At 40.4% G+C, this 23,676-nt stretch overlaps 1 protein-coding gene across 1 annotated transcript in view; it reads left to right on the top strand.

The window, feature by feature from the left end:
- Nucleotides 1-454: 454 nt before the first annotated feature.
- The window catches only part of LOC134623605 (uncharacterized), a 53,512-nt gene continuing 30,290 nt past the window's right edge, over nt 455-23,676 (top strand). Inside the window, exons 1-5 of the mRNA XM_063468658.1 lie at nt 455-753; nt 9,376-9,639; nt 11,677-11,946; nt 14,028-14,306; nt 15,219-15,332. Of these exons, the coding sequence (XP_063324728.1) occupies nt 11,817-11,946; nt 14,028-14,306; nt 15,219-15,332 (523 nt within the window). The 5' untranslated portion in view covers nt 455-753; nt 9,376-9,639; nt 11,677-11,816. The remainder of the gene's footprint in view (nt 754-9,375; nt 9,640-11,676; nt 11,947-14,027; nt 14,307-15,218; nt 15,333-23,676) is intronic.

The following is a 23,676-nucleotide window of genomic DNA, read 5'->3' as shown; positions in this document are numbered from 1 at the left end:
GACATATTGAATCCTGATAGTTTCTCAGCAGCTTCATCATAATGTGTTTTTGTTATCATACAAATTGGACAAATTCAAAATATCCATAAAACCAAAAGAATCTGCTGTAGTTTTTGATGCTGTACCAACAAGTGTCCTCATACTGTTGATGATTTAGCCTTCAGTTTAGAAGCTTTAATAACAGCTGACTGTAGGAATATAATTAGTTATGTTACTACCTCTTTTGCTCTTTCTTATTTAATGATATACAGCAGGAGAATGCATGGAGGACCTATGATAAATACTGTATCAATAACAAGCATGAACCTGTTTACGCTGTCTCTTTGGGATATGAATAAAGTTATGAACGAGGGGGAAAAAAACGTCACGTGACTGCAGGCCAACAAACCACAGCAGAGCAACAAAGTAAAAGGAGGCGTGTCCATGCGAGAATAGTCACGTGCACAGACATGGCTGCTGTTTGACGAAGCAGACTGAACTCAGGGGTGAGAGACAAACTTAAGTATCGATCCCATCACGTCAGTGTAGATCAGTCTGTATCGATGCTTGTATCGATCCGTCCAGCCTGAGTTGAAGCAGCAATGAGTTCAGTTCAGTTTCTGAGAGAGTTCATCAAGGAGAGACTAACTGCTGTTTGTGAAGAAATCTTCTCTGAGGTTCAAAGAACCATCGTCCAGTATGAGGAGGAGATCAACCGTCAGCACAGACTGCTGGATATCAGCCGGAAACCCGACAGGAACTCACACATCATAGGTATGGACATGTTTTTAACTCTGTGCTGTTCAAGCTCAGATTCTTCAGTGTGACTGACTTTACTAGAAGATGTTAAACTGGGTATTTATCAGTGCTGTGGTTCATTGTCCAGTGATGGACTATGTTGGACTGGTGCAGGTCCATGGTCACTGCTAGGTTAGCTCCTGGTAGCAGCAGAGTAAGAGTAAGCCAATGTAGACAGCAGCATCTCTGAGCAGACCAGGGACGGATCCAAAGAAATTTTCTGCGGGTGGCAAAATCAAAGCCCTTTTTTCAAACACATATGCAGGTGGTTACAATGATTCAAATGCAGTAAGTATACACATTTTTCATATAAATATAGTCTATAACTTAATTATTGTCTGTAGCCCACATACATAAACACTTTAGTTACATAAAACATGTGATGTTATGTACTGTATAGTAGAGCTGGGCGATATAAGATTTTTTCATATCACGATATGTTTTTTTCATTTCAGGCGATAACGATATATATCACGATATAAGCCAAATAACTATATTTGTAAGATTTAAATGTGCCGTTGCTCACAAGTAAAATGTGAAATAAACAGCAGCTTGTTTTGATTTAAATATTTATTTCCCATAATAAGTTCAACAGGGTAGATGTACTTAAGGAACATGAGACTTTTTCAGATAAATAAAGGCAAATATTGCAAACTGCACAAAACGCAGCCGCTAAAGCGTTTAAGTTGTAAAATAGAAAAAAAAAAACGGACTACTAAATTGTCAATTCCACTTAGAAACAAAATATTAATTCTAAAAATAAATCTTAGTTTGTTTTACAGAAGAACAGACAAAATTGACTAACTTTTGTCAATATCAAATAAACTGAGAACTAAAAGGAAATTCTCAATCTCTCCTTGTTGTATAGCTTAGCTTTTCAAACAGTTACTTTAGTCTGACAAAAGCCGAATGACGAATTAGCGCTTTCATTGAGAGATTGAGCATGCACCGGTTTATTGTATTTCCAGACTTGCTTTCGGCACAATTTACAGTGCGCGCTACTCTGTTTTTTGTCAGACTTGAAATAGCCGAAATACCTTCACACTACGGAACTTCTATGACCCTTCCGTTCGACAACCTCTCCGGCATTGGAACCATCATCTGTTTTCTCTTCAGTAACCTTCGGTCACGCTCTCGGTTGATTTTTCTCTAGTCGGCACACTCATTTCCTCCATTACCCAGGCGGCGCGGCTGGCTGCTTCCCAAACAAATACACATGTGCGGCTTGGCACTTGTGCTGTACATAACAAGTCACGTGACGTGATGTTGCGGCTGTGATTGGTTTGGCTCTGCGCTACTTAATTTGGATTGGCTGTTCTTCTTTTTTTTTTTAAGAGGACAAGAGAGATGAGGCCTATCGCAATAGTTTAATTTTTCTATCAAGAAAAAGTTATTTCGCAATACATATCGTTATCGTTCTATCGCCCAGCTCTACTGTATAGCCTGTATAATAAATAGATGTGTAGCCCAATAAGTATAAAATCCAGAAAGCTACACAACATGGGGCGGTTCATTTACAAACACAGGTCTAACTTAAGTTTCACACTTTTTTCATTAGAAAAATTTCAAATTGTTACATGCTTAAATTTACACAAAATGTCATAAATCTGCACTGTCATGAACAAAAAATTTTTAAACAATGTCTTTTTATTAGGAGGTTTTCCTTTTATACACGTAAACATCAACATATATATTATACATATAAACAGAAAGAAAAGAGAAGGGTTACAGATGATCTGTACATTAAGGTTAAGTAGTACATTTAGGCTGTAAAATGAGGTCAGAAATGTATCTTCAGCTGTGAAATAAAAGGAAAGAAAAAAGGGATAGAAAGAAAGAAAAACATAAACATATGTATGATATATCCCACAGTAACATAATCCCTGCAAAATAATCCCATTCATTCCCACCCAGGTCACTGCCCTAGACCTGCACACTGTATTTCCACACCTGACTTAAGAGAGTTTGCTGAAAAATTCTTATAGATTTTGAGAAGCATCAAGGAAGGGTCCCCACATGCTTTGAAATTTCGCAGTGGAGTTCTGAAGTGAGTGTCTTATCTTTTCCAGTTTTAGACAGGCCATGAGGTCATATAACCACTGTTTGTGAGTGGGAGGGGCAGCGTCCCGCCACCTCAGTAGGATTGCCCTCCTAGCCAACAGGGAACAGAATGATAATGCCTGTTTTTTAGAGGCTGGTAGAAGCACCTCATTCCCACTGATGCCAAACAGAGCAAGAAGGGGGCCAGGGGCCAGCATCACACTGAGAATCATGGACAGGGTATGAAAAATGTCTGACCAGAACTGAATGGGATTGGGACAAGACCAGTACATGTGGACCAGTGAGGCTTCAGCGGTCTTGCATCTGTCACAATATGGAGTGATTTCAGGATAGATACGGGATAATCTGGATTTTGAGAAATGGGCTCTATGCACTACTTTGAACTGGATTAAAAAGTGGCGGGCACATAATGATGTTGTGTTGACATGTTTGAGTATAGAGGCCCATGTTTCATCAGAGATTATCATGTTTAAGTCTTCTTCCCACAGTGTCTTGAGCTTGGATGAAGAGGTGTGTGTCATATTTAACATTTTATTGTAAAGCAAGGAAATCAGCCCTCTATTGGTTGGATTGAGTTGTAGGATGGTTTCTAATAGTGTAGGCTCTGGTGGAGGGCTCGAGCCTGAAGTCTGGGAACAAATAAACTGCCTGACTTGCAAGTATCTGAAAAAGTGTGATGGTGGAAGACTATATTTATTAGCAAGTTGTTCAAATGATGCTAGTTTGTTGGCTATGAATAGGTCCTTAAAGCAAGTTATTCCACTTCTGTGCCACTCCGCAAACCCACCATCCTGGATAGAAGGTTTAAAGAGATGGTTAGATGCAATGGGGCTGAGAAGGGAGAAGTCACAAAGTTTAAAATATTTCCTAAACTGGCCCCATATTTTTAATGAGTGCACCACTACAGGGTTGGGAATAGAGTTGAATGAAAAGGATGAGAGTGGAGAACAGAGTGCAGCTGGTAAGGATATACTGTTGTCACTATGCAATTCCATAGTCACCCAGTCAGGACAACCACTCCGATTATGGTAAAAATACCAAAACACCAAACATCGTATGTTAGCAGCCCAATAATAAAAACGAAAGTTGGGAAGTGCAAACCCACCCTCAATTTTAGATTTCTGAAGATGCATCTTATTAAGCCTTGGGCGTTTACCCTGCCATAGATAAGACGAGATGACACAGTCCAGCTCATTGAAAAAAGTGTTGGGAATGAAAATGGGTAAGGCCTGAAAAAGGTATAAAAATTTGGGTAGAATGGTCATTTTAATTGAATTGATACGTCCTACCAGAGACATAGAGAGTGGTGTCCAGTGGGTGAGGGACCGCTTCACTTGGTTCAGCAATGCATTCACATTTTCTGTGAAAATGTTTTTATGTTTTTTTGTCACTGTGATTCCCAAATATGTATTTTTTTTCCTTTCAACTCTGAAGGGCAAGCAGGTGAAGTCTAACATACTTGCTTTGCTACTTAGCGGGAAGAGCTCACTTTTATTAAGGTTCAGTTTATACCCTGAAATCTGACCAAACTGATTAAGCATATTCAATGCAGATGGTAGAGAGGCTAAGGGCTTAGAAATAAAGAGCAGGAGATCATCTGCATAGAGCGAGACCTTGTGTTCTGTATTGTTTCTCCAAATGCCGTGTACCTCTTTGCAAGTGCGGAACGCAATGGCAAGGGGTTCTATGGCCAGATCAAAAAGCAGGGGGCTGAGAGGACATCCCTGGCGTGTGCCTCTGTGAAGTTTGAAAGGTTTTGATAATTGGAGGTTAGTTCGTATTGTAGCAGATGGTTGAGAATAGAGTAATTTAATCCATGAAGTAAATTTCGCTCCAAAGCCAAATCTATCAAGGACTGCAAAGAGATAATCGAACTCAACTCGATCAAAGGCCTTTTCAGCGTCAAGCGAGACTACACATTCATCAGAGTCTGTAGAACTGGAGTAAACTATGTTAAATAGCCTCCTTATGTTAAAATATGAATGACGACCTTTAATGAAGCCTGTCTGGTCTTTTGAAATAATTTTTGGAAGAACTATTTCTAGTCTACGGGCAAGTATCTTGGCTAATATTTTAGTGTCTGTATTCAATAGAGAAATGGGTCTATAGGAGGCACATTCCAACGGATCTTTTCCTTTCTTTGCAATAAGTGTAATACAGGCTTCATAGAATGATTGAGGAAGAGATCCTTGTTTGATGCAGTCCGTGAGGGTTGCACTAAGCTGTGTGGACAATAATGAAGACAAGTGTTTGAAAAATTCTGACGGAAAGCCATCCGGACCTGGACACTTGCCAGATTGCATTGAAGCTATAGCCAAGGAAACTTCTAACTGAGAGATGGGTTCATCCAGCCTTGTTTTAAGTTCTGGTGGAATTTCAGGAATGTCAAGTTTAGCTAAGAATTCATTAATTGCATTGCAGTCAGTTTGGGACTCTGAGGTGTAAAGCTGTGAGTAAAAATCCCTGAATACTTCATTGATTTTTTTGTGATCTGTGACTATGTTGCCATCTTGTTGTCGAATTTTAAGAATACTTTGCCTTGCCCTAGAACCTTTTAGAAGGCTCGCCAGTAATTTATCAGGTTTGTCACCATGCATATAAAATTTGGATTTGTCATGTAAGAGTAAACGTTCAGTCGAGTACGTTGTGAGTAGGTCAAGTCTTGTTTTAAGTTCAATGCGCTTTTTAAATATTTCATGACTCTGTTTGAGAGCATACTGTTCATTGGTCTCCTTAATTTGTTGCATTAGCTTATTTCTTTCATGGTTGGACTGTTTTTTAATTCTTGCTGAATAAGCAATAATCTGGCCTCTGATATACGCCTTAAAGGCATCCCATACGACAAGGCTGGAAGTCTCTGGGGAAGAGTTGGTGGCAAAGTAAAAGCATATCTCATCCTGGATAAACTTTACAAAATTTTCATCCGACAGAAGGGTCGAATTGAAACGCCATTGTGCAGCTTTAACAGGAGGATGTGGAAGAGACAGAGACAGAGTAAGAGGGGCATGATCTGAAAAAACTATGGTATGGTAGGCACAGGAGTGGACCTGCTGCAGACAATTAGTGTCAATGATAAAGTAATCAATTCTTGAATATGTATGGTGCACATGTGAAAAATAGGAGTAATCTCTTTTATGAGGATTTAGGGTACGCCAAACATCACACATTCCATATTCTGATAGAAAGGCATGAATGACAGATGCAGATTTGCTTAGGACAGTACTCTTAGTGGATGAGCGATCCAGGGCTGGGTCTAACCAGCAGTTAAAATCACCCCCCAGAAAAAGAGAGTAGATATTTAAGTCGGGTAGAGAGGAGAATAGTTGTTTAAAGAAATTCTCATCATCTGTATTAGGAGCATACACATTTACTAGGGCAACAAGACTGTTATACAGTTTCCCACTGACTATGACATATCTGCCATATTTGTCTGCTACGACATTGTGGGCCTCAAAGGGAATGTTCTGCCTGACCAATATAGAGACCCCACGTGCCCTAGCTTGGAAAAGTGAGTGAAAACACTGGCCCCTCCAACGTGAGAAGAGACGGACATTATCAGAGGCCCTGACGTGGGTCTCCTGCAGGAAAGCCACGTCAGTGTTATGGTGTTTAACATGTGATAAAACCTTCCTTCTCTTGACTGGATGATTTAGACCTTTAACATTCCAGCTTAGAAAGTTTAATTGCAGACTCATCTGATTTATAGAGCAAAGACAATATGCACACTGGCCTTAGATGATAAGAACAGAATAACTTTACAGTGGGTGGAAATTAGTTCAGAACAGGTTAAAAAAAAGAACAGTGTATGAGGTTCATAGCAGTGACCCTTACCCTCCCCAAACCCTCCCCACAACAGAAAATGGCTGCCAAAAAAAAGAACAAGAACAAGCAGCGAGCTCTTCAAACTTAACATATTTAGAGTGTTACTCCTCCTGTCTATGATAGCAACAACCTAGGTGTTGAAGCAATCGAACCACTGCTCCGGTGGCCATAGCATAGTAAGCTGAAACCCCTTATCTTACTGTTAAGTTTTGAAACTGTGTATCAGCCACCAAGTCCAGATGTAATTGCTGGAGTGTTTCAAAGCAGAGTCCAAGTATGTAAACAAACAAACAACCAAACACAAAAAAGAAGATGTAGTTCAATAAGTACTACTGGTATAACTGAATTATTGCATGAGAACAGACAGAAGGCTAAGAATAGATAACAAAACTCCCCGTCTCCGTACAACAGGTATTACGTCATTAACCAATGGGTAGAGGTCAATGAGGTTGCCTCCTTATTTATCAAAGAAAGAAAAATAATACAATTATGGAGTTAAATGAAAGTAATAATCAGCATTTCAGTACTATAGCATCCAGACTATATCTCTACACTCGGAGGGGAAAAGCAACGTCTTACGTGGATGCCGACTACGCCTCTATACATGTATGGAATGTTTGGTACCTGCAATTGGTGTCACTGTTTTATTAGTAATAATTCTTCATGGGGCTTCCGGAGCCTTTGGGAGCCTCTCAATGTACTGTTGAGCCTCGTCCACGGAGCTGAAAAACTTTCTGGCGCCGCTGGCCTGCGTTATGCGAAGCCGTGCTGGGAAGAGGAGAGCCAGCCTCAGGCCTCGCCCGTAGAGCTCCGACATAATGTCCTTGTACTGCGCCCGCTGATTGAGGACCTCGGGACTGTAGTCCTCCACAATTCGGATAGGCACGCCTCGGTAGTCGAATTTCCCTCTCCTCCTAGCTTCTCGGATGATGAGGTCCTTGATCTGGTATCGGTGTAGGCGGATAATGACCGGGCGAGGTGAGCGTCCCGCGGGTGGCTTCGCTGCGAGGGACCGGTGCGCTCTATCGAGCTCCGGTGGAGACTGAAGTATTTCTTTGCCCAATAACTCACAGAGAAGGTTGGAAAAGAAGTGAGTGGGGCGCCCACTTTCAGTGTCTTCAGGCAGTCCAAGGACGCGGATGTTCTGACGCCTGCTACGGCTCTCCAGGTCGGTGACTTTGTTCTTTAGCTGGTTGTTGTCTTCGCGAAGAGCGGCACACGTGCTTTCAAGGTCAGTGACTCGTTGGCTCAGGTCTTCAGTTGCAAGCTCCAAGGACGAAACTCTCTCGGCCTGTTCCTCTTGGGCTTGTCATACCTGGTCCAGTTTTGAATCGAGGGCGTTAAATGAGGTCTTAAATTCAGACGCCAACTCATCTCGGTGCTGCTGGAGCAGCTTGGTGATAGCCTCCAGCGTCAAGCTAGCGTCCTCCTTTTTGTTTGCTTTTGCAATCTTGGAAGCCATTAGAAAGGGTTAAAAGTGTTCAAAACACTAAAAAAAAGTAGTTACAAGTGTAAGCGACTTAAAGGTGGCAATTGAAGGGGTGAAACTGGTCAAAGCGGAGTTAAGTTTACCGGAGCAGTTCGTTCCTGCGTCTACTCGGGTCGCATGCTGACCAGAAGATGAACAAAAATTTAAACCTAATTTTTCATGATTTGTTGGGTTAACCCTCTGAGGTCTGAAATATAACCGGCCATTTTTGACACCTTTTGATTTTACATTTGTATTTCACCTTCAGATTGTTTCATTTGATTTTTTTCCCCTTGCCTTGTTTGGTATCATTCTTTTCAGCTCAACCTCACGTCTGAATTTAGTTGTTTTTTCATTGACATACTGTATTAATATTACTGATCTGAAATCACACAAAAAACAAAATCCTACTAGCATTTTTTTACTGTTAAAAAAAAACACAGACATGTTGAGTAAATTATTTTTATAACTTGAAATGCAAATACAAATTGTACATTTTGAACACTTATGTACACATTTTGTAAACATATTTAAATTGAAACTAGCTTATCTTTCTACAAAACCAGATTATAATAAATACTTAAACAAAGTGCTCTAAAGTTTATTCTGCACTAAAATTTGGATAAGCTTAATGAAATAAATGTTTTTTTTAAAGAATACGCAGTTTGTTACATTTATTTATTTTTTAAACTTTAATTTCTCCAACAGGATTCCACAGTTCATCAGGTGTCAGTGTTTTAGGTCCTAATGATATTCTTAGACAGGTCATGTAATATAATAGACCTTATCACGTGACCTGGTGATGAAGCTCTACAGTGAACATGAAAAATATAACGCCAAAGTGCAACACTGTTTCTGCAAAAATGACAAGATGCTAAAAGAATGTTAGCAGAATACTATTAATTTTATACATTTACAAATGAATATATCTCACTGCTCAGTGATGCCTTTAAACTGGAAAACTTTCATGCGTTTTCTGCATCATCACCTGTGAATTCCACCTCATTGCCTGAGAGTGCCTCCGTGACACGCCTCAGCTGATGAAAACATCCTACATTCATACACTTAATTTAACATGATCAAGACCACACTGTGGCACCGGTCAGGCTACAATCTGAGCTCACTGTCTCTCCAATTCATCACGATTTATTCAGGTTTAGATTCATGCTTTTGTAAAATAGTGTTTTGTGTTCTTGTATCATCACATTAGTTACCTTGTTCTGTTTTTTTTTTCTTTGTTCCTCAAGACCTCCCATAAAATCATGACTGTAATGAAGAGGAGGGTCTGGATGAGCAGCAGGTCTGTAACCAGGAGAGGAACTCCAGTCCGGACCAGGAGAACCCAGAGCCTCCACAAATTAAAGAGGAACAGGAGGAACTCTGCAGCAGTAAGGAGGTAGAGCAGCTTGGACTGAAGCAGGAGGCTGAAGGCATTATCGTCTGGACTGATGAAGAGCAGCTCAGACTGCTGGAGACCATCTGCAAACCTGTGATAAAGTTACACAGAATAGGTATGTAAAACTCTGATGTCTTAATAAAATTGAAGATTACTCATGTAGGTGACGAGTAAAAATAACATTGTAAAAATAACAGTGTTACTAAAAATAACATTGAGCAGAGTAAATCAGTTCAGCTGATTTCAGATATCCCTGAAGTGAAGAAATGACACACTGAAGCAGATTACCTCCCAAACATAGAACATGACAGAGACAAAGGGGATAGAATTATCTCTCTGTTGACTTAGCAGGGAAATTTGGAAAACATGCCCTATAACTGCACACAATCCAGACATCTCATTCATTTAACATTCATTTAATCATTTAACCAACAGTACATTTCATACATATACACATATACAGCAGCACATACATCCACATATGAAGCTGAACTTTGCCAATCAGAGTGTCAGAACTAAATAGTCATTTGCATCAGTGCACAAATAACTGGGTCAGTGCCCTGACCCACTGGTGCCGAGACAACCACTTCACCCTCAGCGTCGCAAAGACAAACAAGTTGATAGTGGACTTCCGGAGGTGCAGAGGAGTACACACCCCCATCACCATAAACGGCGCTGCTGTGGAGAGAGTAAGCAGCTGCCATTTCCTAGGTGTACATCTGGCGGAGGATCTCACATGGTCAGTACACATAAACAAAACAGTGAAGAAGGCGCAGCAGTGCCTCTTCTTTCTCAGGAGACTGAAAAGATTCGGCATGAGCCCCCACATCCTCAGGACCTTCTACCGCTGTGCCATTAAGAGCATCCTCATGCATCACCACCTGGTGTGGCAACAGCACCGCTTACAACCGCAGAGCTCTCCAGAGAGTGGTGCGGTGTGCGGTTGTTGTGGTCGTGATCATTTTGTGAGGCCACATCGAAAAGGCTCGGATGAGCTTTCCAAAGTTCTACAAGTTGTGCCTCCATCGCTTGTGTCCAGATCACACGCTGCACAGCCGAGCTTTCATTTTGGGCGTGAAAGCTCGGGGAACCGTTAACCATTTTTTTTGTCCACCAGGCCACGGCAGAAGCAGATATGGTATGTAAACACTGGTTTGTTTGTTTTTTAAACCCTCTGGTTAAGGTTAATATGGGCATGTGCAGTGAATATCAGCACTATGGTTGGGTTGCCCGGCCCTGGCCACAAGGTGTCCCTTATTTATTTTTCAGGGAGTTGGCAACCCTATTTAGGACCCAGATTACTCCCAGCTTTACAAGCACCTTAGTCCGACAAATACGGCAATAACGACGGCCCACTTGCATGTTCTACAAAAAAAAGTGCTCTTTTGTGTATCTGACGGACAAACACCAAACCAGTTAAGCTGCACCATTTTTACAAAACAATTCTGGCTCATCCTTTTCACTCAACAATCTACTTTCCCCATTCACATTCTCCGTTACCGTGCATTCTCCGTGCTTTTTCGGCACTGCGCATGCGTGTTTTACCCATATTCTATTGCGATATGTCATTTTCTTATCGTTGCCTAGCTTTCTACCGGTATTATCGTGAACAGTATAATATGGCCCAGCCCTAGTATATATATATATATATACATACATACATACATACATACATATATATATATATATATATATATATATATATATATATATACAATTTTCGTCGGAGAGACTGTTAGCTGTTAGCTTCAAATGTGACATGAAGGAAGGAAAACACACAGACTGGGAATACAAACTCTACAAGGATGGTCGAGCCTTTATCCCGTACAACGCATACATAAATTACAGAAAACAAATAAAATCTACCTCTGATACTGGTAAATACCAGTGCTCTGGTCACATGAAGAAATCACATTATACAAAGAACAGTAATACTGTCTCCCTAACTGTGCTGGGTAAGTCCTCAGTGACCATGATCAATAAATATAATATACTTTATATAATAATTCAAATATTCATCTAAATTATAAAATAGAGTACACTTAATTAATGTGTTCATGGAAGGAGCTTTGAAAAAAATCTTTAGCCAGGACCTGTGTTCTTATTACTTCATAATAGATCATATGTATACATATTTTATTTTTTCTAACAGCATGTAAACCCAGGGCCACACTGACTCCAGGATCAACAATCATACCAGTAGGGGGCAGTGTGACACTGACCTGCTCTGTGGGGAGCTCTGCTGGCTGGAAATATGAGTGGTTCAGAGGTGACCAAAACACTGAAGTTCAAATGAGAACAGATGATCAACAAAACAGAGTAATCAGAGTATCTGAAGGAGGAATCTACCGCTGCAGAGGAAGAAGAGGAAACCCAGTTTACTACACTGATAAAAGTGATGATGTCACCATTGAGATAACCTGTGAGTTGAAAAGTTTTATTTGAAATGGGCAGTGGTGTGAACTCGTGTTTGCCCCCCTCCAGATTTCCTATTTTTTGTATGTTTGTCACACTTAAATGTTTCAGATCATAAATCAAGTTTAGTGTAATATCAGAAACAGATAACACAAGTAAACAGAAAATAAAGATTCTAAATGAAAGGTTTCATTGCTAAGGGGGGAAAAATTCAGACCTACCTTGCCTTGTGTGGAAAAAGCCCCCACGTTGTTAAATAATATTATTACCTGTGATCAACCACATTTTTTTTTTACAAAGCTGAGTTTAGTTTCACTCCCATATCAAGGCCTTATATACTGCCTTGATATTACAGCCAGACCTGCTGGAGGTCGGTCTGTCAGGCCTCAGTTGCCTCAGTTAAGGTCAGTGTTCATGGCTCCACCCTAAGAAAGAGACTAGTCAGAAATGGCCTGCATGGTAGATTTCTAAGACAACAACAATAACAACAAAAAGAGGAAAATTAAGGCTCGTCTCAGTTTTGCCAGAAAAAAATCTTAATGATCCCCAAGACTTTTAGGAAAATACTTTGAGAAAATAGTTGAACTAATTGGAAGGTGTATGTAAGATAAGATAAGATAACCTTTATTAGTCCCACACGTGGGAAATTTGTTTTGTCACAGCAGGAAGTGGACAGTGCAATGAAGCAAAAATTAGAATAAAATAAAATAAGAATAAATACAGTACACAACTGTACAGAATAAAATAAAATACTATATACAGTAGAATAAAATAGAATAAAATATACAATAAGATAAAAATAGAATACAAATGCTATATACAACTCAGTAAAAATACAACAATGCCAGAAAAGATTATTGCACATTAGTGTTATTGCATATTTGTGGATGTGTGTGTTTGATCAGTTAAAGTATTTGTTGTGGAGTCTGACAGCAGTGGGGAGGAAAGACCTGCGAAATCTCTCCGTCCCACACCGTGCGTGCCGCAGTCTCCCACTGAAGGAGCTGCTCAGTGCTGTCACAGTCTCATGCATGGGGTGGGAGATGTTGTCCAACAGGGATGACAGCTTAGCCACCATTCTCCTGTCACTCACCACCTCCACTGGGTCCAGAGGGCATCCTAGAACAGAGCTGGCCCTTCGGATCAGCCTGTTCAGTCTCTTCCTGTCCCCAGCAGAGATGCTGCCGCCCCAGCAGACCACACCATAAAAGATGGCTGAGGCCACCACAGAGTCATAGAAGGTCTTCAGGAGTGGGCCCTCCACTCCAAACGACCTGAGTCTCCGCAGCAGGTACAGCCTGCTCTGCCCTTTCCTGTAGAGGGCGTCTGAGTTATGAGTCCAGTCCAGTTTGTTGTTCAGATGAACACCAAGGTACCTGTAGCTGTTCACAGCCTCAATGTCCATACCTTGGATGTTCAGTGGTTGCAGTGGAGGATGTTTGTGCCTGCGGAAGTCTACCACCAGCTCCTTGGTTTTACTGGCGTTGATCTGGAGGTAGTTCAGCTGGCACCAGTCCACAAAGTCCTGAGTCAGTCCTCTGTACTCCTTGTCGTCCCCATCAGTGATGAGGCCGACTATTGCAGAGTCATCAGAGAACTTCTGCAGGAAGCACTGGGTGGAGTTGTGGGAGAAGTCTGCAGTGTAGATGGTGAAGAGGAACGGAGCCAGAACCGTTCCCTGTGGGGCCCCCGTACTGCAGACGACCCTGTCCGACACACAGCCCTGAGTCCTCACATACTGTGGTCGGTCGGTGAGGTAGTCCAAAAATGTCCTATTACATTTGGCTTAAAAGTAACACAGCATTTCAGAAATGGAACACAAGGTTTTTTTTTTTTTATACTTAATGATAAAGAAGTACATTTAGAAACTGCATTTTGTGTTTACTTTTGATATCTATGTTTAATATTTAAATTTGTTTGATGATCTAAAGCATTTAAGTCAAAAATACAAGACATAAGAAATCAGGAAGGGGAAGACACTTTTTACACTACTGTACATTCACTCGTCACTGTCAACCAACTCAATATTAAATTATTTCTGTTGATTTTGTGTTTGTTTGTATCTCAACTGTAAATATATGTAAACAGTTTCCAATAAGGTTGTTGTAAAAGGACGACCCAGCTGGCCTCAGATATTCAGCGGTGAGATGATCAGTCTGAAATGTGAGGTGCAGGAAGGAGGTGAAACCACTGAGTGGGAGTATAGATGGAGAGGACCCAACCAAACCACACAGTGGACTCACAATAATTACTGGATATTCAATGTTTCTGAGTCCAGCAGTGGAGACTACATGTGTAAGAGTCGACGCAGAGATGACTCATATTCTTCAACAGAGTGGAGTGAAGCCTTCAACTTGTCAGCATCAAGTAGGTCATGTTTGTTGTTGAGCTTCATTTTACAAAAATAACAACGGTCAGCACAGGACGAAGTAAATGGTCTAGAAAGCAAATCATATTGGGGTTTTTTTTTTAGATACAGAGATTTTGTGAGGCCTGTGAGGCCAACACTGACCTCCCTTTTAGGTCTGCCATTCACAGGAGGAGCCATAGGAGTTAAATGCATTGTGTGTCAAGAGGGGATCAAGGGTGGAGACCTTGGCAATAACATTCCCAGCTCCTAGCTATCATTGCTGGCTGTTGTGTTAAGGAGTATCTACTCTCTTAAAGGCAAAGTCAAAGGCAAATGACTTAGGTATCCAGTTCCCAGTTGCTGAAACTAGCAATTACCTCTCTGCTGTGGAAGGAGGCAGAGCTACTGCATGAGTTTGACAGATTGACAGTGTTACAGTTGGGCTGACCTCAATCTGGAACAAGTCTCCTGGAGAAACTCTTGGGTTCTCTGTGGCAAGAGTTGCCAGACAGGGCTGGATGTCCTAGTACCCTCGGCTTGCTGCATGTGTTTGTGATTTTTACCAGTGAAAGAGAGGATTGCTTTCCACTGGGTTTGTCACGATATGCGGAGGCAGATTGTGTGGATTCTCTTATGTGAGGACCCAAATGCAGACCACAAAAGACAAAAACGGGAAGTAACAGAAAGTGTACCATTTATTAACTAATCACCAGTCAGTCGTAATTTGCATCAGCTAACAGGGGAGGGTGCTAGATATGCCTGGTAAACCTAAACACATAGTCAGAGTAGTGCTCTTGATGTTGCAGAGCTGTCTTGGAATCTGTTTAGTTGATCTATTTTTCTTTAGAAGTCACCTTTCATTGTTATTCAAATGGAAAATTCACTTGAGTTGATTGAAGTTAACAGTTCACGTTTCTAATTTACAACAGCTGTGCCCAGTCCTGAAAGCTCTTCATTTCTTATTTTGATGATCATTGGAATAATTTCTGGAGTCATATTTATATTCTTGCTGCTCTTGTTCTGTCACTACAGAAAATCCAGAGGTGAGCATTTTTGTTCCTCTGATATAAGATATTTTACTCTTTAAATATTTAAGCACACAGATGCAGCATACAGACATGAGGAGGAAACTGTTCCATGCAAAGGCAAATGTCTTATTTCAATTTCTTTTTGTTTTAAAGGTTCTACTGATGACCACAGGGTCAGTCAGGTAGAAGATCAACAGCAAGTATACTCCTCTCTTCTTCATGGTTAGCACTTTCTCTGGTTCAAATATACAATATATTCTGAAGCAATTTGCAAGACTGTACTTTAACATCTGCTGCGGTTTTAACACTGTTGAATTAAACAAAGCTACAACAATATCAACATTTAATATAAATGCTACTTGCATGAATACTTATGCTTAAATTAGGCTCACAGAAATGAGAAAACTAATTTTCTTTGACCTGCAGGTGACCGTTGTGTCTATGAGTCCATCAGATGGTCTAAAAACACTGAAAATGGTACAGTATAAACTTTACTTTATACACAGTTTGTGGAAGCTGTGTGGTTATAAAAGAACTGTAATTACAACTATAATATTGTAATTATAGGTCACCAGAAGGTGATTACACCAATGCCTGTGATTCAGCTCTTATGAACAAGAGACGTGAATACACAAAATAAGAAAAATGAAATATACAAACAAGCAAAAATAAACATTATTTATACAGTAATAGCAGAGTTTATCCATCAGTCATTTAATTTTCTTCTACTTATCCAGGTCTGGGTCACAGTAGCAGCAGCCAAAGCAGAGAAGCCCACACCTCCCTCTCCCCACCCACCTCCTCCAGTTTATCTGCAGGAACGCTGAGGTGCTCGCAGGCCAGCCGAGACACTTAATCTGTCAAGTGTATTCTGGGTCTGCCCTGGGTTTCGTTTTGGTCGACCCCAAAGGAACCAAATTAAGGGACTAGTCTACCCTACCCAGGATAGGCTTACCAGGACCTCACCCTGGAATCAAGTCTGGGAACGGAGCTCAAGGAAGCATCTGGTGACCGGAGACTGGAGACATTGGCCTGTGAGGCCATCACCCGCATGAGCGTCATGGGGTGTGAGGTGTAATGTGTGTTGGGCAGTGATCTGATCCGTGGCCTTTGGGGCATAACAGACGCCTTAACGCCCACTCACATCCTGGGCCATCTGACCTCAGGAAATCACATGATAGGGTGGGGCCAGGTTTCACAATGAGCTCACCAGAAACTCTGGCTGATTGTGACTCACACCCGCTTTCACACTTCGGCTCATGTGATTAGGTAGAGGATCATCAGGGGGTCCTTTGTCCCCCTTTGGGGGGAAACTTCCACTGGGTTTAAATCTGGTACTCTCCACCATTTGACCCTAGAACTGAAGAAGCTTCTCGGAAGAGAGGTGAAACGTCTTCAAGCAACTCAAAGAAGTCCAGATGCTTTTCTTTCTAAGCTCCTTAGTCAAAAGAGATGGGTGTTCCACAGTTAAAGTAATAGTATCTAGAATACTATCTTTTAATAAAAATTCAAAATGGGAGAATTTGATTACACATTATTGCACATGGAGAAAATTAAATAATGAAATCGTATACACTACACTGTTTGCCCTGAGCTGTGTCTCACAGGAAGATCGTCCCGCACTCTACCAATCTAATGGTTCTGCTTTGGTTTATTTGCTGGAAGTTTCTGAAAGTTCAATGTCATTAAACAGTTTTATCAGGTTCTGTTCAGCATCCACTCATTCAGTCTAAGTGGGTGGAGTTTGAAAAGTTTGCTAACCTGTTGTTTTTCTTGGTGGTTTTGCACTGATTTTAGTTTCTGTTAGCAGCAAGTTCATGCTGATCTCAGTGTTGGAGAAAGCCTTAAAGTGAGCAGGGAGGTTGAAAGTAAACTCTTCATCATGGGTGTAGAAAACTGTCACACAGAGGAAATGAGCAGAAGGAGCCACCTAGTGGACAAAAAGCATTCACATCAACTCGTTGGCCTTTTTTCCACAAGTGAACACTCTTCATTTTCACTTCATCTGCCTCATTTCACTACTGCGGAGTTCCAACTTGCGTTTAATAATTACATTAAATTAAATATTAGCTATTTTAATTGGTTTTACCTCCTCAGAAACCTTTACTAAAAACACAGACAGACCTATGGGATTTAAGCTGTTTTAAAAAGCAGAAATCAGAGAGTAGTTGAAACTTAAGAACCTGCTGATAGAAAAATGTCCAGAAATCAGAAGCATTCTACAAATCACTATTCTGTTCATCCAGGTTGCAGGACTCGACAATTTTCAGCAGACAGCTAAACGGGATTCTGGCTGTTTTACTGCAAGTTTGGTTGACTAATAAATATATGGAAAAATGGGGATATCAGCTGGAAACCCAACAAAAGTTATTAATTAATTTTTGATTATTTATCACAATTATTAATTATTAACAGATTTTAGTTCAATTATCTCAAGATAGTTAAAAACTCTCCTCCTCTCAGAATACACCAAATACTCTAGATAAACAGATTTTAAAAATCACAAATGCTTCACAATAAAACAAAAAGAAATATATCAATGTAAATCAATAGAATAAAACATAAAATTATTGAAAGCTTATCTGTATAAATATGTCTTCAGATTAAAAAAAAAACAGTCAGTGGCGTCTATACAGTGGAAAGAAGGTTAAAGAAGGTTCTGCGATCTTTGTGCCACTGCCTGAAAAGCAGCAACCTCTGACCTTAAGAGCTAAGATCTCCAGAAGAATGAAGTTTGAGCAGGTCAGGTCAGAGATGGTGAGCTTGACCATGTAGTGCCCTAAGAGTTAAAGCCAGGATTTAAAAGCAAAACCTAAATTTTACTGGCAACCAACGAAGAGAAGCCAAATCTGCAGCATTTTGCACAGTCTAAAGTTACAAGTCTGCTACAATAAAAAGAAAATACAATCAAATACAAACTCAAATCAGAAGATGTGATCATTCTGTGGGTTCATGATAGAAATGAAGGTAAATTGATGTAAATATTCCTTTATTGAATGAGAAAATCATGACATGTCATAAGTCTCTTTGGTCTAATGGAAAAGTTCTCAGAGCTGTAAATAGGACAGTTTTTAATGGGTCTAACAGACAGAGATGCTACAAAAACAACATACTTATAAAATATAATTTGATGACGTCGATTAACTTACCACTGAATATATATGGCATATAAACATCTACAGCAGCAACAAACACAAATCTAGCAGTAATATTTATCCATTTATCCAACATAACTGAGAAAATGCTGACAGCAGTTACTTGGGCTGTCTGCTATTAATTGAAAGAAATAGTCCACCTCTACCGGATGCCAGCTGATTACCCTGAATATCCAAGTTGCTATGGCTATTGTCAAGAGGCCATGAGTGATACAGAGCAGTGTATGCTGATGGGATTCTCATCTTAGGGATGGCTGTTCCTTTTTTTTGACATTCATGAAGTGTGTGGCGCTGGTTTCAATCATTATGCAGCTGCACTGTGTCAGGTTTCCTGGGTCGTTGACCCAGTGTTTTCAGTTTTGTCATGTTCAGTTTATTTTCCACATCCATGTTTTTCACTTCCAGTTTTCTGTGCCAGCCTGTCTACCAGTGTGTTATGTTCCAGTTCATTCCATGCATCATTAGTTAGACTAAGTTCAGCCGTGTACTCACCTGTTTCCAATTGTTGTCATCATTCAGCCTGTGTATTTAAGTTCCTCAGGTTCACCAGTTCATTGTCGCGTCATTGGTGTTGTCACTGCTGTCTATTCCTCGCGTTTGCCTTCCAGTTCAGTCAGTCAGCCTTCTTCCCTGTTCTGTTTATCCTGCCATTGCAATAAACACCCTTAATCATCACCACTAGTCCAGCGTTTGGGTCCCCTCTACTCCACATCCACGCAGCAACTCCTGATACACTGTTTATAAGGCTGAGGAAGTCTGCAGTCAGCTGAGGCTGAAGAAGTCACTTCAAGGAGGGAAAGTTTCTCACACTGAAAATGCTGCATCCAGATGAACAGAGTCAACTTTCTTGTTTAAAGATGACAGAGTGTATCTCTTATAGTACAGACATGATGGACATTCAGTTTGTTTATTTCTGATTGCCTCTGTGTTTTGATTATAATCTCTAAAATTAATTGAGAAACAGATGAGTCGATACTTCTGCGTCATTTTCACAGTTCATTCATTTTAATCATGCCTGCTGGTTGAAACTCACTTCCACCTGCAAGCTCCAAAAAGAGCAGTTGATTTTATCACTCTGTTTCAGTCACATCTCAGCAACAAAAAGTAAGTACAAACGATACAAAAATCCAAAATGTAGTTTGATTTCATCATAAATAAAACAGATACATTCAGGTGATATCTTTAAATTACACAAAGAGACAGAGTCTACACACTGTGTGTCTTTGTCTGCTGAGCTGTTTGCAGGTTTACCTCCATGTCAGTGTGGAGCTAAACTAGACAATAAAGTGCTGTGTACTCTTTTCTGTCAGGATAAAGTATAAGACAGTCTGTACACTGAAGTCCAGCCTGAGCTCTGAGGAAAAGCAGCAGCTACACAAACAGGTTAAAGTGCACAAAAATCTTGAGACTTGATTCATGTAGGCTTCATTAAAGAAGTGAAACTGGGTGATAGACTGAAAAGACGATAGGATGTGGGTGAATGCATCTAATTAAACAGACTCTTAAAACGATCCCACCAGTTCACACTGAATGCATCTGGTGAGCAGGTCATCCCAGTGTTGTTTTCGGTGCAGTAGTACTGCTCCTGCAGATACTTCCTGTCAGATTTCTGTCCTGTAGATGCATCACTCAGACAGGCATCGAGATGCACGGTGGCTTTAAACCTGGAAGGGAGGAGCACCAGGGACAGAGCCAAGGCAACGACAGAGAATGGGACACTTTCACTCTCTTCTGGGAGGATGAACGGGATGACGATGTGGTTTCTTCCTGGTGGACCATATTTTGTTGAGAGAGACTTAAATCTTTCCCACACACCATCATCTGGTCGCAGAGGGCTAACACTGATGTTTGGGATCATGCGTCCTCCAACTTTCTTCAGTGAGTTCCAGTAGTCTGGTAGGTTTGGGGGTTGCTGTTTGTGAACAACAGTTACACTATGGAAAAAAAACGGTAGTGGAAGATCACGGTAAAAAATTCTGTGCTCTGGCCTCATTTTCCCTGTTGCAATGCCATAGGTCACTTCAGGTGTGGTGGCACAGTTCCAGGGAGAGTACAGGACCAGGTCAGTGATGGTGGGCAGAGGCAGCAAACACTTGGCTGGGATCATGGAGTCTCTGATTGCTCCATGTGACACAAAGATTATGTCAACAGTGTCATCATGGTTCTTCTTTTCTTCTTCACCAATTTTACTTTTCAGGAAATCAAACATGTCTGAGAGTTTTCTGAAGGCGTAAGACTCTGAATTTTCTCTCAGCCACTGCAGGACAGTTTCATCTTTGCAGTTTTCTGTTGCAAGGTTTATTAATCTTTTCCTTTCAGCAGAGCTCCTGGGACTTTCAGGGCGACATGCAGCCTTAAGGTTTGCCCTTCTATTAGAAAAGAACAAAAAAATTAGCAAGTGCAGACAGCTTTAACTGGATCACTGTGATACTACAGAAAGTTAGGTCATATATGAGCACAGGTATCTAGATCTGTTGTGATATTTTAAACAATTAAATTTTTTTCTGCCACCTGGACAGCATGTCCAGCCTACCACTATAGGCTCTAATTTGAAGTGATTTTCACTTCTAATCACTACTTTAAACTTCTGCAGTGAACAACAGATAACAGACCTGCAGAAGCTGTGAGGTTAATCTTAACTCTACATACTATTGACAGAAGATTTCAGGTGAGAACCTTAACCAACCCTGTGAAGAAAGATTTCCTCTATAAAACAAATTGGAGGCTAAAATGACTCCACACACTCTTCTTAGTGGCTGTAATAAGTTTGTTACTCAGGTCTCAGCCAGCTGCTCCTGACTTTCTGTTTATTTTATTTGTGTTAACTGGATTCATGTTTATTTGATTTCCATGTTACCTGCTGATTTTGCAGTTTCACTGTTTAAAACTCCACCACCCCATGATGTTAGCTCAATTTAAAAAGTGGATTTATACACAATTAATTTAAATTGTTTTTTATTGTAAAGTGAGTGAAAAACAAAAAGTTTTATTATTTTCTAAATCATTTTTTTCCCAGTGTCATGAAACTGTGACAGACAGAATTTGAACACAAAAACACAGCTTTATTGTTGGCATGAGTTAATACAAAAACTAAACTGGAAAACGCAGGAACTAAACTATGAATGGAACACAAAGCCAGGTATGAGTGAGACGCTGACATAAATTCACAGAAGCATAACTAGGGAAGTGACAACACACAGGGAACGCAGCTGACACAAATTAACATGATGCCACAGGGGAAGCAAAACAAAACAAAACACACCAAACATGGAAACAAGACTTTCACAATAAAACAGGAAATGGTGGAACATGGCACAGGAGTGGAGGAAAGGCAGAGGAGAGTGACCAAGGGAACATGAAGGAGCACACGGGAGATAGATAGGTACAGAGAGAGAGAGGAGAGACATGACAGAGTCGGGAACATGAATAAAACACGACAAGGGAAACAATCCACAAGGACTCACACAAACCTATAAACACAGACACCCAGGGAGAGACAGAGAGGGCAAAGACACAAGAGGGATTCTAATAATCAAGGAACTAAACAGGAAATAAAAGAAACTCAAAACAGGGTAACTAAGACTACTAATGAACCAGAATATGAACTACGATACAAAAGAATGCTAAAACACAGGAAACTCATAAACACTGAGTCAAAAGGACCCAGAACCAAGACATTCAGAGACTCACAGAGTTTCCAATTGTTTTTTCATTGCCTCTAATTTAGCCTCCATGTCTCTCAGAGCCAGAATGTGTTCGGCTTTCTCTTCGTCCATATTTAGTCGATAATCAGCTCAGGAACACAAAGCAGCTCCTCCTCCTGTGACATGGAGAAGAACCAAAAGTCAAGTGTAACTGTAGCACAATGATATTATTCTGTTTTAAAGATCTTCAAAGTGAACAAATACACGTCCACTCAGATTTACACTGTTTCTATTTGTTTGTCCACCTGGTTTTTGAGTTTAACTGAATGACAGAAAACATCTGTGAACACTCTGATGTCAACAGCTTGTTAAACTGAAGCTTTCATGAAGTCTGCTGATCAATAATCCAACTATGATATAAAGTATGTACAGAGTGGATCACATAGATCACCACAGTCTCCAATGAAAGCAGCAAAAATAATCATCACACATGAAGACGTTTCAGTCTGAATCAGACTGTTCACGATTATCTCAGGAATTAAAGGTGAAGCTCATTAAAATATTCTGCATAACAGATTCTTAAGTATTGAAAGAAGTAGAAATTTGTCACTGAAGTAAAAATCTACTTTACCTTACCTACTTTGAAGAGCACAGGTGAATGTGTGAAGAAAATACAAGTATGTGCTGTGTTCAGTAATGAGCTTAATGTAGTTTGAATCATCAGTCATGATCACAGGCAAATCAAACATGGTGAAAGTGAAACCACAGATACCAGGGTAATCCCCGGGATTTACACAAAGAAAACGAAAGGAAAAAAAATCTTAAAGCAAAATTCACTGCTTCATGTTCATTAGTAATATTGTTTTTTTGTTTTTTGTTTTTAGCAGGAACTCTTACACTAGCCAAGTAAGCAAATAAAGTTTCCAGCAGCAGCTCTGTGAGGCTCTTTCGTATCAGCCTGTGAAGGCAGAGACACAAACACAATAGAGATTGTTCATTTTCTAGGGTTTTTTTTCTAGTTTAACTCTTTGGGGTCTTGAAATCCTGGTACATGTTTCCACTTCTTCATAAAAGATAAGACACAGAATTTGATCTCCTCCTCTGTACATGTTACCACTATAAGCAGGAGTCTACCACACAGTCATAACTGCATTCAAGGAGATGTGAACATGCAGGGAGTCATTTTAAAATATAATAATTTATTTCAGTTCTCTGTTTAAGAACAATGTTCCTCTAAGTCCCAGTGGAGATGATCTGAGGACCATTCAACTACACAAGGTTAGAGGCCTGTTTCCTGGACAATCAGGCACCAACATGTCGATTGCAGAATACACATCAGCCAAAGGATCCCACTTTACTGACACCAGATGTGTCATGATCCTGGGCCATGTTGGCCCAGCATTCTTAGTTTTCGTGTGTTTTGTATTTTGTTCATTTATGCCATGGTTCCTAGGTTGTTCTGTTAAGATGTTGCTTATTTGATTTCCCCTCGTACTTTACACCCTGTGTGCCCCCTCTGTGTATCTGTGAGCCCTTGTGTTTAATTCCATGTTTTCTCCA

The sequence above is a fragment of the Pelmatolapia mariae genome, linkage group LG3_W (genome assembly GCF_036321145.2).
Source record: "Pelmatolapia mariae isolate MD_Pm_ZW linkage group LG3_W, Pm_UMD_F_2, whole genome shotgun sequence".
Taxonomy (NCBI): Eukaryota; Metazoa; Chordata; class Actinopteri; order Cichliformes; family Cichlidae; genus Pelmatolapia; species Pelmatolapia mariae.
This window is presented reverse-complemented; position numbering and strand designations above follow the sequence as displayed.